Source organism: Microdochium trichocladiopsis (genome assembly GCF_020744255.1).
Source record: "Microdochium trichocladiopsis strain MPI-CAGE-CH-0230 chromosome Unknown B0I36scaffold_3, whole genome shotgun sequence".
Classification (NCBI taxonomy): Eukaryota; Fungi; Ascomycota; class Sordariomycetes; order Xylariales; family Microdochiaceae; genus Microdochium; species Microdochium trichocladiopsis.
The window spans coordinates 1860809-1876550 of record NW_025763546.1 but is presented as its reverse complement, the minus strand read 5'-3'; the positions used below and the strand labels follow the sequence as shown (position 1 = coordinate 1876550).

Sequence of the window (15742 nt, the reverse complement as noted above, 5' to 3'; positions counted from 1 at the left end):
TCTTGCCCGGTCGTTGGCATCGGTAAAGAGTTTCAAGACCGAGCATTGCCTGACCGTGACAGGAGCTTTCGAGCACACGCTCACAAATAAAGACAAAAGCGTATCTGAGTCCGCGTTGGCAGAAAAGATCTGCCTGTTGCCCAGTCCTAAAGGCATACAGCTAGAGTTCACCTCCTCTTCCACCGTTCTTGGAACCAACAGCCAAGTTCAGTCCTTTGTGCACAATGGCAGATACTCCTTAGCTCTGCTTGGTAGGCCGACCCGGCCAAACTCGCGTCAACCACCGAAACCGATGTAATTCTTTGGCGTGGCATGCTTCCATGAACAATGTTCGGCAGTGTTTCGCTGCTCAACTATTAGGCGGGATGCCTCATCGAACAAGGACACCTGGCCAATACAAAATCCACAGCACCATCCTCCTCCTCCTCCTCCATCTGCCATGAAGCCGAATCATCCATCACGCATAGCACGCTCCATAAGCTCAACTTTCTCGCTCCCAAACCAGGCACGCTCTTCGGCTTAAAAAGACAAGATTAGCACTCTCACTCTGCCAATGACATTGAAAGATCTTAGAGCTAGCAGTACGCCGCACGGCGTCCTAGGGGCTTCCAGCACCTTATAGATAGAATATTGCAGCTCTCTAGCATCATCACACTCACGTAGAGCCACGTATTATACATAAGCGAGGATATCTAACGCACTTAGCTCAAGTCGTTTTACTTCCCACCCAAAGAGCCATGGCACCCTCTACGATCATAGTTGCGAAGACCTCTGGGACACTAGAGCATGCCGTTTTCTTAAAGGTGTGCATTTGTGCATGTGCGGTCCTTGCACGGGTCGGGACCATGTCGATATCCGCTCACTTCCATAACGTAGCGTTGCCGTTGCACGTCAGTCGTGTATAAACTTAGAACAAAGACCCGCCAGGTTGAAGCAGCAATATTTTGAGAACGGTATTACGAAAGAGTTGTAGAAAAAAGTTAAATTTTGGGTATAACGAATAAAGCATATGTGATATGTCTTTCCTTCACACTGTCCAAAAAATGTAAAAACGCAACGCTTGTGTACAGTCTATCCCCCAACTTTCTTTTTGGATTGTTCGCCCCTAGCTCCCGGCGGAGAGATAACTGTTGCTACAAGGAGCGGTTGGGGGCCGATACGTAGATAAAGACGAGGTACATATCCAAAATAACAAAAATAAATTTGGCTAGGTATTTTCCGCGAACATGGAAACAGAAGAAGCAAGCGACGCAGAAAGACCTTTCATCCTTTGTGTGAGGACGAAGCTTTTATTGCTGAGGCCGGATCGCCGGGATGCCGGCCTCGGCCTCGGCGGCCTGCTCCTTGGCCGGGGCGCGCGCCGAGGCACCCTCCTTTTCTTGCTCGGCGCCCAGGGAACTGCTGCCGTCGACGTGGCTGCCGTTGGTGTTGGCGAGCTTAGCGTGCTCCTCGATACCGTGCTGGGGCTCGATGCGGTGGTTGTCCTCAGCCTGCACCTCCTTGGCGGGCGTCCAGGCGAGGAAGTCACGGCGGACCTCGACGTAGTCGTAGGCAAACTCGCCGAGCTGGTCGTCGTCCATGCCGAGCAGCTCAGCCTCCTCGCTGGCGCGAAGGTGCAGGCCGGGGATGATATCGATGGCCTTGGCGATCAGGGCCGACATGACAAACGAGTAGGCGCAGGCGGCGCAGATGTAGGCAACCTGGATGTACAGCTGAGCATAGTGCTGCCTGATCCAGCCGCCGGTGACGAGGCCGTTGTTGACGCCGTCGAGGCCAACGATGCCGGGGTCGGCGAAGAGCGCGTTGAAGATGAGGCCGACAATGCCGCCGATGGCGTGCTCGGCAAAGACATCGAGAGAGTCGTCGATCTTGATGAGGAACTTGACTGTGGAGAGGAGATGGCGCGTTAGTGGCATGTCAGAGAGCGGTAGGGATGCGAACACAGTGCTTACTCTTGGTGCCAAAGTTGCAAGCAACACCAGTGACGACACCGAGCACGATGGACGCCCACGGAGGGATGAAACCAGAGGCGGGAGTGGCAGCGACAAGGCCAGAAATGCAGCCGGAACACCAGCCAACCATGGACCACTTGCGGGCAAGTCGGAAATCAAGCAGGCACCAGGTCATGGACGCAAACATGGCAGTCAGGCACGAGTTCCAGCAGGCCATGACGGCACGAAGGTTGGCGCCAAAGGCGGAACCGCCGTTGAAGCCGAGCCAGCCAAACCACAGGAAGACGGTGCCAAGGGTGACGAGCGAGACGTTGTGGGGGCGGAAGTTGAGCATCATCTTCTCGTGACGCCGGCCCAGGACCCAAGAGTAGGCGAGAGCAGAGACACCGGATCCGATCTCAACGGGGCCGCCGCCGGCATAGTCGAGAACGCCATACTTGAAAGCCCATCCGTTGATGTTCCACACCCAGCACGCGATGGGACAGTAGACAAGCGTGGCCCAGAAGAAGGTGAAGATCATGCCGGGGAGCACGCGACCACGCTCAGCAACACAGCCAATGACGAGGGCAGCCGTGACGCCGCAGAACATCATCTGGTAGAAGGAGTAGAGCAACTCCGGGATGAGAGGCGAACCGGGCGAGGGGGCGCCCAAGGTGTTCATGAGGCCGAATTTGTGGAGATCGCCAATGAAGCCGTTGGTAGCTGTCGAACTGAAGGCCAGACTGTAACCCCAGAAATACCACTGGAAAATGACGACACTGAAGGACATCATGACGACCCAGATCTCGGAGAGGGCAGACTTGCGGCGAGCGAGACCGGAGTAGAGAAAGGCGATTCCGGGAACCATGAGCAAGACCATGGCGGCGGAAATGAGGATGAAGGCCTGATCACCAGGCGAGTACCATTGGTTCAGGTTCTCGGTCTCTATAGCGAAGGAGAGAGCAGAGGTTAGTACCTTGATTGTCGGTTGGGGAGCAAGACGTGATAAGCAGGCAGGATTCCGGGACGGTACTACTAACCTGGGTCGCCGCCAGTCTCTGTGTTTGTGCCATTGAACTCGGCGGGCGCGCCGGTCCACGAGTACGAGGGATGCCAGCTCATCGTGGCGAGGTTGTGTGTAAAGCTGGTGGGTGGTGACAATAAGTTGGTTGCTGGCGATCAAGGTAGGCCAGGACCTCGACGAGTGAACGCGAGGCGAGAGCAGTGTCCCGGGACAGGAAGGAGTGACGACGAAGTACAGGCTCGACGCCGACACGGGGAAGAAGACTTGAAGGAAGCGCGAGAGGGTGCGGGCAAGGTACCGGGGGGCTCCACGAGTCTATATACGTTGGGGAGGATCCGGCAGTCGCAGGAGGAAAAGAATTGGACGAGCAGGCGTGGCGCGCAGGGCGTGGCAGCAGCAGAGATGGCACGCACTGTCGATAGGCTCCAGGTGTCGGGTGTAAGTGCTCAATGGCAACCAAGGTAGGTACGTACCCTCCAAGTTATCGGACGGCCATAGCTCTCCACCCAAGATTGTGTGAGTTGCAGATTGTACTAATAGCCATGACAGCAGTGGAGGGCCGCCAAGCCCAGCGCGGCACCGCGCACCACCCCCAGAACGAGCAGGCATAAACTCTGGCGGGCCCTGGCCTGGCTTGGCTTGGGTCCCCTGCCTTTACGGAATAGTGAGCTGCGAGGATGGATGGATGATGGAGCGCCGACTCGTGTGCCCAGCGTCAGAGTCGCGCCTCTGCGTCAGGCGCAGCGAGCTTCAGAGCGAGCTGGCCTGCTGCTAACCATTGGACTAACTGCTTCAAGTGCATAGCACCTCCGCAGTCCCGGAACATCTTCGCATTGCCGCGGGTTCGGGCATCTGGATCGAGGCCGTCCATCGGCGCGAGCGTACGTACGTCGCCCCAGCCCCGGCCGGTCGCGTCGACATCATCCTCGAAAAGACAAAGAACCTCGTCGTACCACCAAGACCGTGCACTGGTGGTGGCCCCCATCAACAACAAAAGCTGATACTGCCTGATGGTGGGTTGATGCGCAGAGCTGGCCTGTGCTTGCCGGCTGAGCCTGATGGGTTTTGCTTTCTTCGAGTGGTATTCATGGATTGCACGCTGGGGGGCGTATTGGGTCCGAGCTGCTCGCTGCTGCCGCGGCTGCTACGGGGATGAAGCCTGGGCAATGACGGTGGTTTCATCGGGTGCTGGAGGCGAATGGGCGAAGCATTGCGCGGATGCTTATCTCTGGCAAACCGGCGGTGCCGTGAGGGTGAGCGGACAGGCAAATTGGGTGCATGCAGTGACCATTGCCAATGACCAACACCTGGATGCGGACGGCCAATCACGGCCGCAGCCCGCCCGCCCTCCCGCCGATGGCGCTAGGCTCCTTCCGTGCTAGGGTCCAGGAGCTTAAACTTGCATGTCCCCAGCGGGCTGCTGTGGGTGTGCGCTGCTTCTTGGTTTTTCTCGAGCTGCTGCTGCGCACATGTGACAGACAGGCACGGCACGCACGTCGAGCAAGCACCAGCAGGAAAAGCAGAGTGCCTAGTTGGTCTGGTCCCGAGGGATCGGGTGTCTGGAGATGCGCTGCCGTCAAGATAACTGCAATCTGCAGCTGCATCTGCCTTGCTGCCATTCGCCCGCCCGCCAGCGGCCTGATCTGCGCACAAGACAGCCAGCCATATGCACAGTGACGACTCGACCCGGGGTTCTGGGACCCTGGCCTGACCTGGCCTGGCTGGCCGTAGCATCTTGTCCGTCTACCGACAATCTAGCAGGGAGAGCACGATCGGATCTGTCTGTCGCACATCCATCCATCCAATTGACCACTCCTTCCCAACATCCCCCGTCCGTGTCTTCTTTCATCGTCGTCAATGACGAGTTTGCTGGCCGGCACTTGGCGCGACGTTGAATCTGGCAGCGGTGGTCCCTGGCCTGGCCATGGCGGCGCGGGTGCCGCGTGGAACCCATGGAATCTTTTACGCAATCGCGTGACTGTCAAACTGCACGTCGCCCTGCGTCTCTGCCAACCGTCCGTCCCTATCAGGCACGCACGCATCTATTTCCGTCCTGCCCCGTGGGCTGCGGCCCTGCGCGGACCTGACGGGACAATATCGGGCGCCTGCCATTGAAACACGGCGCGGCGGGTTCAAGTGATGCGGGTGGTTTTTTCTCGTGTCGTGTTGGCGTCCGTGCTGTAATTATTGCATGACTGATCGCGCCCGCCCAGCAGTGTCGTGCCACTGATTCCAGTCAACCAGTTAAGATCAGGCCCAGCATTTTATTTGTGCACAATCTCTTGGTTATGCGCCCCCGAGCGACCTGGCGCAGCAGTGAGACAGCAGGCGATCCAATGGCCAAACTCAAACGAACGACCATCGCACCAGCTCGCTCGTTGGCTTCGCTTGGATGGGCGCTGGGCGTTGGACAGGGCAAACAAGCTCGGCGCCACAAGGGCTGATCCAGCAGCAGCAGCAGCAGCCGCACGCACACACGAGCGAAAAACCATTCCAATTGCAATACCATACCATAACATACCATGACATACCATAGGCAGGTCATCCTGAGCAATTCGGGCAGGGAGCTGCACCGCCGCTGCGAGGTCGGCGCTCTTGTGGCCTCGGTCCAGCTGGACGGATGCTGGGGTCGGGAGGAGCCAGAGCGAGGAGTTGCGAGACGCGGAGCAAAAGGGGCGCCACGGCTGTGGAAGCGCGTCGCCCCCAGAGCCCCCAGGCCCCGGGTGAAACGATCGCCGGCGCGGCGCGGGCGCATCATGACTTGCTAGGGGCGGGCTCTTGTCTGGTTGTATGTAATTACGTCTGTCCTGCTGCTGGCTTGCTGTGTGGAGGGTTTTTCTTATCTGCCTGATCGAGAGAGGTGAGTGGTGGTGGTGGGATTGGCCAATGGCAGCCCCTGCGGGAGGCAAGCTATTGCTCATTGCTGTGTGCAATCGCGGCTTGGCAGGGCCTGCCCAACTCAAGCTTTGGCGCCAGCAAACAACCGAGGGCCCCAGTCGCCAGAAAAGCTTGGCTGTTCCTCTGCTTCTCCGACTCCTCCACCCGGACTGGGGTCGTCCCCCACACTCACCATGTTCCAGCCAGCACTGGGGCGGAAGGAAAGAAAAAAAAAAAGTGAGTTCAGGGCCATTCGCAGACAGCAAGCAGCAGCAGCCTCAGGGACGGTCCTCTCTCCTTGACTCGGCCACCCCCCCACCACATCCCATCCAGACCTCTGGGCCCAAGCCAACCGCCCTGGAGGAAGACAACAGTCTTGGAAGAAGAAGAATAAGAAAAACACAGACATACAGAGAATGACATCGCTTCATCTCCTGCCGCCCGACAGCCGCCCAGCCAATCACGGCCGGGAAGTGCTCTCCAGCACGACGCGACGACGTGGGTGTGCGTGCCCCCCACCTCTCTGCACCGCAGCCGCAAGCCACACACTGGGAATCCCACCCACTCGCTCCACTAGACCACCACCACTCCACGCCCGCGACGGCACCGCCCGCAGGCACATCCGCATCAGATATGGTACGTACGTACGTCAACATCCTCTCACAAACACGCTCCGGGCAGTGCTATCACGACACGCACGGCCCCAGCTGTAGCCCCAATGGCCACACTGAAACACCACAAGCAGACAACCTTGGAAGCTCTCCAAGCAATAGCCACAGCACGCAACAATAATAACGAACCCCCACCCCCGCATGATTGGACCTACCAAAGGGACAGCACACACACAGCCTTGCAGGACTCGTCTCGGGACTCGATGTCCTAGAGCTAGCCTGCCTTCGCATGCCCCCTTCTCAGTCCTTTATCACTCTTGCCAAGCCAGGCCCCGTCAGCCTCACGCACATTTGGCTTGCTGCGGCTGTCTGCATTGCAGAAAAGTCACGCGAGACTCACCCCGGCTTCGGGTCACATGCCAGCCTTTCCCTTCTGGCATCTGACCAGACTTGCTTTTGGCACCTCTTCTTTTCTCCATGGCACCCTCCTCCTCTTGGCTCGGTCGCGGCTGCTCATTGGTGAGTGCTGGTCAGCTTGGATGGTCTTCCTTATCTATCCCGCCAGGGAAACCAACCATATTGTTTTGAACGGAAGACTGCCCGGTCGGGAGAGGCTGATCAGTCCGGTGATCTGTTTGCGGCGGCATGAACAATGCTCACCAGGCTGGGGTGGTTTCGGCTCTGGAGCCTAGTCTGCTTAACAATGTACGGTATACATTGGCCGAACAGCTTTCAAACACGAAGAGCACGGCAGGTAGTGAGTGGGTGATTTGCGTCGACTCTACGCGATTCAACACAGACAGCAGGGACTCCCGCCAGTTCCAAGACGCCTAGTGAGATTATGAGCAGCGCACGTGTCGCCACCACTGACCAGCAAAGAAACAGCAAACCTCGAAGCCCGGGGGTCCATCTACAGAAACCACCACGTCAACCTGCCCCATCCAGCCTTCCTCATAATTACCAGCCGACTATGCCAGGAGGGAAGTCTCATGCTACGCGCCATCAGCCAGCCTACTGACCTACCCTTCATTCCTCCTCGCTTGACTCCCGCGCCTGCACGTCCACCCAAGAAAAGCATCTCGGGCCAGACATAATTCGCGTGCCTGCTGCAACACATGTACCCGTGCTGTCTCCAAACTGGTGAACCCTACGAGAAAGGCCCCAATTTGCGCCATGGTAAGCTCACACAGGAGGTTCTGTACCATCCGCAACCAGCGGAGCAGTCACAATGCTCCTGTGCCTCCTTTGTCGGTCAAGTGCATTGCATATATAATCAGTGAAGGATGAGAGTATGCGGACAGCAAGGGAGTGTGCTCCTCTATCTGATTACTTTCACTTTTCGGTTGGGAAGGCAGAAAAAGGAGGAGAAGAAGAACAAAGGGTAAAACAACATGGTGGGATCTACACAGCGAGGGGAGAACGAGACACAGCAAGTCTAGTGTAAACACTTGAGTCTCTCGCAATAGTTCCCCCCATCACTGGGCGTTTCCTTACGGTCCCCTCCATCCTCTGTGTTCGTTCTACACTCTAGTGCTTCTACAAGTGTATTATGACAATAAGTAAATTATGACAACAGCAATCTCCTGTATGAGTTGAATCTAGAAATACAGGAAGGGAACAGGTCTATATGTATACCTAGTTGCCGCCTTCCTTCGAGGGAGAGAGCACTGCAACCCACCATTACCACCTCTCGGTCAGTCAGTCAGTCAGTCAGTCACAGGGGTTCCTATCTATCCAAACTTCCCCCAAAAGCATAGCGAGGGCCGCGCGCCGCGCACACAGGTGGCTGGCTGTCTGTATACTCCGCGAAGCTCTCTAATAAGGCGAGATTTCCTCTTTTTTTTGACCCCATGTACCTTATTTTTTACGTCTTCACAATCACGTTCGCTGCGTCTACTATGTTCACACTCCATTCATCTATCTCCCCGATCTCTAACCCCGGGTGACTTGCTTCCCTCGAGGACTTCTCACGCCGCATCTGATCTTTGTGTGTGTGCGCGGGATGGACCAACAGCGCAGTCTTTGGTCCAGTAGCCCGTTTTCTTGTGACAAAGTTGCCTGCTCATCGAGCTTGTTTACCGGAGGGGCCCTTAGTCGGTAGTCATGATGATGGGCGAAGTCGACAACATAAGGCTCTTGCAGCTACGCGGGTCGTCACAGAGCGTGGGGAGTTGATGCATGATCGATCCCATGTCAGTCACTACAATTATGTTCCCGGGAGCGCATTACTTTGGCAGGCAAAACAAAGAATCTAGAGCAACGTGCTGGTATTCACACCCACCCTCACTCAAAGACCCGGGCAGTCCTCAGCCACGGCAGAAAAGGGAGGGGGGGAGAGAAGAAGATCACCGTTATAAGAGGGCAGCCAGCCAAAAGCATGATCCGACGCGTCGCCGATCCGACTCCATGGCAGTTCCTCTTTGTGATTGACTCCGGCTTTTGCTGTTCTGTTCCCTTCGAGAGAATATCAACGCACACTTACATGCCAAAATCCGAAAGGAAGACGAGAGATCCGGCCATGCCCGCCCGTGGTTGTGAAAGTCCCCATGATGAAAGGGGAATAAAACCCCAATGCAGAAAAGTCTCACCGCCACCCAGTCACATCATACAATCGCTAACCCATCAGCGTCCCCCCTGCTGATTTCATAGCTCAGGATGCGCAAATCATAGTACTGCAGCATCAGCCTGTACCGTCTCGGCCAACCCTCGCACGCCGCGCTCGAGCCAGACCGGGCACCGCCGAACCGCCGCACGTCGTCCGAGGGCACGGGCGAAGCCGCCACGCCGAGAAGCGGACACATGGGTCGCAGCCTCTTGTCCTCGTCCTCCTCGGTCGGAAGGATCCGCTCGATCTTGAAGCCCCTGGCAAAAGGCACATCTGCATCGAATCCAGCTCGCTGGCTGCTTCCTTTGCGTGGCGTCGTCATCGGTGTCGTCGGTCTTACTCGAGGCGAGGAGGAGGAGAAGGGGTTGGTGGCGGTGGCGTTGGGCGACGACAACGACGACGAATATGGGCGACCCGAAGAAGACGCGGGCCGTGTCAGCGTGATTAGTGCGACGCGTCCGCACATGCTTGCCGCCACGACGAGACACAGCTCTGGGATATGGAGTAGGTTGCTCAAGCGCTCGTGCGAGACGCGCATGGACGGGATGAAGGCGCCCGCCGGACGTGTCTGCCGGATGGCATCCTCAAACATGATGCCCACGCCGTCATCTCTGAGATGGCTACGCAGTTCAACATCCAGCTCGTACGTGCGCATGATGCTGCTCCCATCCGCGAGGACTGGAACGGCTCTGTGCGCACTGGCCTGGGGAAACTCCCCGCGTGCAGCACCGCCGGGCGAGTCGTGCTTGACGGCACGACGGGATGGCGACCCGCGACTTTTCGGAGAGGCAAGGCTTCTCGCGGAAGCCGGACTCAGTGTCGTAGAGGGCGATGACAGCAAGGTTGACGACGACGGCCACCCTTGCCCGTGGAAGTCGAACCAAGGGCGCGCATATGCCTGGTCGCCGCGGTCGTGCTGATTAAAAGCGAACCGGTGATCTTCGCCGTTCCTCTGCCACGGATGCTGCCCAGAACTCCCCAGGATGCCGTCCGCGCCGGCGCTGATATCCACGAACCGGCCGATCTTGTCGCTGTAGGCGTACTTGGCCTGTGACTCTTTGATCCCCACCAGTTCCGTGAACGTCCTGCTGGTAGGCAGGAAACTGCTCTCTGGCAGCACGAGAACTCCCCAACCTCGTGGTCTAGCTCATCTTGTTAGTGTTTGTTGCGTGACAACGACCGAGACACTTTTGGCAGTGCAAGTCGCATACGCACCTCACATCATCTCGGAAAAACGACCACCTAGATCTCGGTGCCTGGCGCCTCCGGATGCTTTCGATTCTCGTATATGGCCCACTGTCCAAGCTCCACAGGTCCATCAGCCAAATGTTGCCCTTAACGTCGACGGCCACCACCTTGTCCGCGTCACCATTTGGCTTGCTGCTGAATGTGACATTGGGGATGTTGTGGCCCTCGGCGCCAGTATCAAAGGTCATATGCCAGTTGGCGTCGCGCCTGGCAAGCGAGGCCTCGACAGCTGCCAGATAGATATATGTGTTCGGATCAGCTGGGTCGACCAGGTGCGCAAGAAACCCAATGTTCATGTTGATCGTCCTCAGCGAGTCCCAATAGATCCGCCTGAAAAGCTCAGGTGGCTCATGGGCTAGGTTAGGGCTCAGCGAGGCGCATGGCTGTCCCGCAAGGGCAAAGGCAAAGACATCGACTTTCCGCAGGTTGCTGCCCACGGCAATCAGCCTCGATTGACTATGTATAGCGAGGCCCCACGCAGATTTGCCTACGTTCTCTTGGAAGAACGGCGTTGGTGGCTTTATCCCGCTGGTCGTGTGTCGGGACACACCCTTTTGTCTCACGGCCTCCTCGATATGCCGAGTGTAATATGCAATGACATCCCCATCGTCGTAGGCCATGAGCAAGATCTCGTCCTCTCCGAGGTTTCCAATGACCAGGTGGTTGACCTGGTGCGGAAGAGACTCATCCACGGCACCACCAACGGCCAGACCAGCAGGACTCGGACCGGGCTTCAGCACAAAGTCTGCCACGGGTGGAAGACGGCTCGTGACGCAGCTTCTAGGCCTTGATATGTGAATCTGATCCCGATAGGCGGTAAAATACAAGTTGTAGATTTGGGACAAAGCGGTAAGGTTCAGCCGCCATGTCGCAATTCGGGGCGGCGCATGGTCGTCGCCAGGATCGCTGACCGAGTCCGGCGCGTCCGACTCTGTGTCAAGCAGACTGTCGTCCTCAATGTCTGATTCATCATCCTCGTCGTCAAAGACCGTCCACTCCGCGTTGTTGTTATTGTTGCCGTTATTGTTATTCACAACTGGCAAGCCGGGATTCAGCAGCGGTATCAATTGAAAAGTGTCTAGTGACGGTGTGAAGAGGTTGCCGTTGTTACCACCGCTGACGGATTGGAACATGGGGTTCTCGGCGATGCTCTGCCCATTGCTCTCCTCCTCGTCACTCTCGAAAGGAGTCTCCTGAGGACTGCCGGAACTTGCATTGTCGCCGAAGGCATTCTCGATCTGGGTAATAATGTCATCGTTGGCACTGGCGGCATGAGCTGACATTGGCGAGACTATGTCAAGGAGAATATCAAGCGGATCAGATGGTGAACCCGCCATGGCATGGTCCTGAAGCCCTTGAAATTCGACATCACCGGTGTCTGACCCTGAGCCTGCCTCACTGTCTTGGTTTTCGCCGTCGTGGGCAACACCATCATCCTGGGGAGCTTCTAAAGCTGCATCGGTGACTGTAATTATGGTCGGTACGATCGCAGTTCCTACTGCTGGCACTACTGTTGTTGTCACTGACCCAGCAATCGTCACAGCGGCAGCGTGTGGCGCGTCCGCCGAGACCTCATAGGGGATGCGCGTGCCTGGTTGTATGCGATGCTGCAATATTCTTGAATTAGCTATTACTTCTTGACATATCACGAGAACGAGGGAGTCCCGGTTTCAGTATTCCCATTGTCGAGCGCTTGAATCTATCACCGGCCTCCCAGCCTCACTGTCACACATCCAATAATACGCAACACAATGACTCGATCCTGTGACAACCGCAACAACACCACAAGGCCAACTGGCGCATCCGCTCGGCTGTCTCTTGCTCTACGCTCTCAGGAACCACCTAGGCGACTCGAAAAGCACAGTGCAGAATATATTATATGATGACAAGACTCACCCGCTGTCGACCAGTCTCACACGAGCAGCGCCCGACGTTCAGCCTCGTATTGGCGGCTGACGCGGACGTGGACGAGGGCGTTGCCATGTCCAGCTGCCCCCCCTCACATCACTCAAGTCCGGCTGCCGTTCAGCGTCAGGAAAACAGTTTGGCCACCTAGAGAAAAGACGGTCGCCGGCCCTTGGGTAGATTGTCCGCTAGTCTCTGGAGTCCGTGGGGGTTGTGGCCGACGAGTTTTGGTTTTGCTTATTTTGACGTGGAGGATCGTGCCCGGACGGTCTGCCCGGCGATGCCGCCCGGCCGATTCCGTAGGCAGCTGCCGGCTCGCCCGGATTGCAGGGCACGTGAGTGCGTTCCACGGAAACGTCCGAGAAGAACAGTAAGCTGGTTCGAGGTGGTGGTGTCCGATGCAAGGCGTGGAGGTGACTTCTGGCTCGCCGTACGCGCGCTGCAGGCCTGCGCACAGGGGCCACGACGTGCTCGGCGTCTCACCGAGTTGAGACTGAATTGTGGTCTGGGTTGCGCCTCCAAGGTCTCGGCCTGCCACCGATGTTCTGATGATGATAATAATGATATTTGATGATGTTTTGAATCCTGTGTTGTCACGGGGCATCTTTTTCGGCCAAGGTCGCCTGGGCTGCTGAATCAGGTGGGGCAGCATACAGTGCAGTACGAGGAGAGGTCTACTGAGGTCGGGTCCCACGGGTACCTTTAGCGCCGCGTCGCACCTGCAGCAGCCCGGGCGACCCATGTTGCGGCTACAATGACATCAAAATGCGCCGTCCCTTTTTAATTTTAGTGGAGCGCGCCACGACGACCGGCATCCACGCCGCATACGAGACTTGGAGCGCATACCGAGAGATGCATTGTGCCAGGCTTTACACGACGAGCCCCAATGCGACAGATGTACAGTCCCCAAGGGCCGCTGATACGCGCGGTGTGACACTGATGCACGGTGTCCTGCAGAGCCAAGTACCGTGCGCAACAAAGCTTGCCCACCCCGCTTCGGTTCCAAAGTTGTTTAGATGCGAGCAGTTGTGGCCGTAATAACGCGACTGTCTTGGGGTCGAGCGTCTTCTCAGAGCTTATTTTCTCTGCCGCCGCCTTTAGACCGGGTCGTCTGATATCTGCCAATCCGACGACCGCTTGGTCTCGACGGCTGGGAAACCTCGTGTCTCGACGATCGGTTGAGCCTCTGCCAACGTTCCTGGAAGCCTTTGGTGCTGGACAAGGTCAGCAATGCCCTGTTGGTTTTCACTGCTGCCATGACGTGGGCGAGTGAAAAGGGCCGCCTTGCATGGCCACACTTGCTCTTGGAGGCATCTCGATGTACTCACCCAGAAGATGTCCCCCCTACCCAAAATACCACCACCACGACGGCACGGCACGACATCCGGTATCAATCTTATTCAAACCGGGCGCCTCGATCAAATCGCCACAACAGGAGCGAAGGGCCAAACTGGGCATGCTCAGAGTGCTCGTGGTTTTCGCAGGAGCCTGGACTTCCCCCCATATGACGAGCAGTGCCAGTCAACCACTTTGGCATCACCTAGCGTCTCCATATCCCAAGCCTGGAACCTCCAAGACTCTTGAGGGCATAACAGCTCGTTAGCTCGTAGCTCGTAGCTCGTCTTAGTTATTGCGAACAATGGGTTGCCAGTAGTTACCGGCATTAGTTCCGGTGCGCCATGCCAAGCACATGCATATAGGCGCAATCGCTCGTTCAGGTCTTGGCTTGGCCCGGCGCCACCCATGGTCCCATAGCCACGGGCATGAGAATATGTTCCACCACTTCAAAACAATTATCCCCTCACCGTGTGTGCCCTTGGAGGAAAGTCCATCCATCTCTCCCCTCGTACATCTGAGCTTCTTGCAAGCTCAGCCCGGACGCACAAACCACCCCCCCCCTTGGTTGTGAGCCATCATGACGAGCAGCCCCCGTCATCACTTTCGTGACGACCCCCATGGATGCTTCCGCTGTGGGTTGCGGGCCATCGAGAAAGTTCTTTTCCACTTTCTCTTCGGTGCTGTGCTGGATGGTGGTGTCCAGCCACGGCCCCGTCTTCACACGAGAACGCAAGCGAGGTTTTCTTCCGTGGGAGAGAAAGGTAATGACTGTGACAAGCCACCATGCATGTCTGGCATGCCTGCAGGATCGAGACCCCTTTTAAACCCCCCCCCAGCACACCGTAGTGCTTCACATGGCTTGGCGCGTAGCATCTCGCGACATGGATATGGGCGAGGAGTAACGTAAGACAAGACCCGCTACTTCACATTGCAGAAGACACTGCGGATATGTAGCCAGGAAGTTTCTCGTAGAGGCCGAGGCACTCTTTTTAGTGATTGAGTTTCCAGGTTGCATTCCAGAGGTTACTACATGGGGTTTTCCAAGAACCACGTCTGAAAGCTATCGATGTTGGGGCCTATTATACAAGTCTCCCCTTGTCGAAAATGCCATATGCAAGTGGAGATCAACAATCGATCTTCGCCCAGAGTAGCCTTTTATCTAGGACCCGACATAAAGGGCTGAGGCTCCCGGGGTCCATTGCCTCGATCGGAGAGTCCCAGAGATCGAGACCCCAGGGGCCCGCCAGGATCTCTTCCTGGCTGACGCGCTAGCTCATCCGTCAAGCGAAGGACTGGTAATGTTGCGGGAGTTGCCGCCTCCCCCACTGTTACCGACCGGATATATCCTAAAATGCCGCGTGGTGGGCGCTGCCCACACAGCTACCTATGGGAACAGCGGGGAATAATGACGTTGGAAGTGCGTCGGGTTTTTCAAATCACGGGCCCCGTTTCACATATTGGTTGCGGAAGGGGGTTTACACACCTCTTGTGACTTGTCGTAGGCACTCTATGGGCAGTAGACTTCGTGTGGTTGCCACACAGCTCGAAAGCTTGGAATGGTCATGGACTTTGGAGACACTTGCTGTCAGTATCCCAAATCTTGCCAAGCTTGTCTGACATGCTGCAATGGGTGTTCAAAAGGAGAACTAGCGTCTCCGGCAACGGCCAACTCCGTCTCTAGATCTGTACTCTCGAGTCCTCGTTTGACTTATCTCATTGGCGCCGAGTCTGACTCCGGGACATAAATACTGGAGAGTTTGCAGGGTTTATAGCATGTCGAAAAGCAGTTTAAAATTGTACTTGGTCCTGCACCAGATTTCCGCTTCGGCATATAGACCCTGAGCTGTAGTAGGTCCTGATCGACAAGTCGCTGTTGAGCTCTAAGGCTGCCTCTAGATTCCTGAAGTACGCAGTGGCGACGTACAAGCTACTACTTGAAGATGTGGTGGGTCTTGAAAGCATTAGAAACAACTCGGGCTCAAGGAGATGGAACAGTTATGCCCAGGGGACCATCGGTCTTGAGTATTTCCGATAATGGTAGACAATACCTGTGTGCGTGTGGAGCATGTAGTGCTTCCGGCTTGCAAGCATCTTGTGAGACAGTATGAGGAATCAAGCGTCAAAGGAACTGCAATGAACAATCGCATTCGAAACACTCAACAACACACCCGAGTCTCAGTGTGCTGGCGCGAAGCTGGTGGCC

At 56.6% G+C, this 15742-nt stretch overlaps 5 protein-coding genes across 5 annotated transcripts; 2 read left to right on the top strand and 3 right to left on the bottom strand.

Annotated features, from left to right (window-relative positions):
* Positions 1–574: 574 nt before the first annotated feature.
* On the top strand, positions 575–1030 carry B0I36DRAFT_317707 (uncharacterized protein). The gene has a single exon (XM_046153192.1). It carries the CDS (start codon positions 738–740, stop codon positions 903–905), a length of 168 nt encoding a protein of 55 aa, XP_046015227.1. The 5' UTR covers positions 575–737; the 3' UTR covers positions 906–1030.
* B0I36DRAFT_317706 (ammonium transporter MEP1) lies at positions 915–3493 on the bottom strand. Its single transcript, XM_046153191.1, has 3 exons — positions 2972–3493; positions 1953–2876; positions 915–1885 (listed from the first exon to the last, which is right to left on the bottom strand). Exons 1-3 carry the CDS (start codon positions 3051–3053, stop codon positions 1290–1292), a joined length of 1602 nt encoding a protein of 533 aa, XP_046015226.1. The 5' UTR covers positions 3054–3493; the 3' UTR covers positions 915–1289.
* Positions 3494–8488: 4995 nt separating this feature from the next.
* B0I36DRAFT_88593 (uncharacterized protein) lies at positions 8489–8959 on the top strand. The gene has a single exon (XM_046163518.1). It carries the CDS (start codon positions 8622–8624, stop codon positions 8871–8873), a length of 252 nt encoding a protein of 83 aa, XP_046015225.1. The 5' UTR covers positions 8489–8621; the 3' UTR covers positions 8874–8959.
* An 87-nt stretch (positions 8960–9046) lies between these two features.
* B0I36DRAFT_360552 (uncharacterized protein) lies at positions 9047–11579 on the bottom strand (the record flags this gene model as incomplete). Its single annotated transcript, XM_046158330.1, has 2 exons — positions 9047–10190; positions 10264–11579. The coding sequence occupies 2 exons, from the start codon at positions 11577–11579 to the stop codon at positions 9047–9049; spliced, it is 2460 nt and encodes an 819-aa protein (XP_046015224.1).
* Positions 11580–11903: 324 nt separating this feature from the next.
* Positions 11904–12844, bottom strand: B0I36DRAFT_317698 (uncharacterized protein). Its single transcript, XM_046153190.1, has one exon. It carries the CDS (start codon positions 12803–12805, stop codon positions 12305–12307), a length of 501 nt encoding a protein of 166 aa, XP_046015223.1. The 5' UTR covers positions 12806–12844; the 3' UTR covers positions 11904–12304.
* Positions 12845–15742: the final 2898 nt, after the last annotated feature.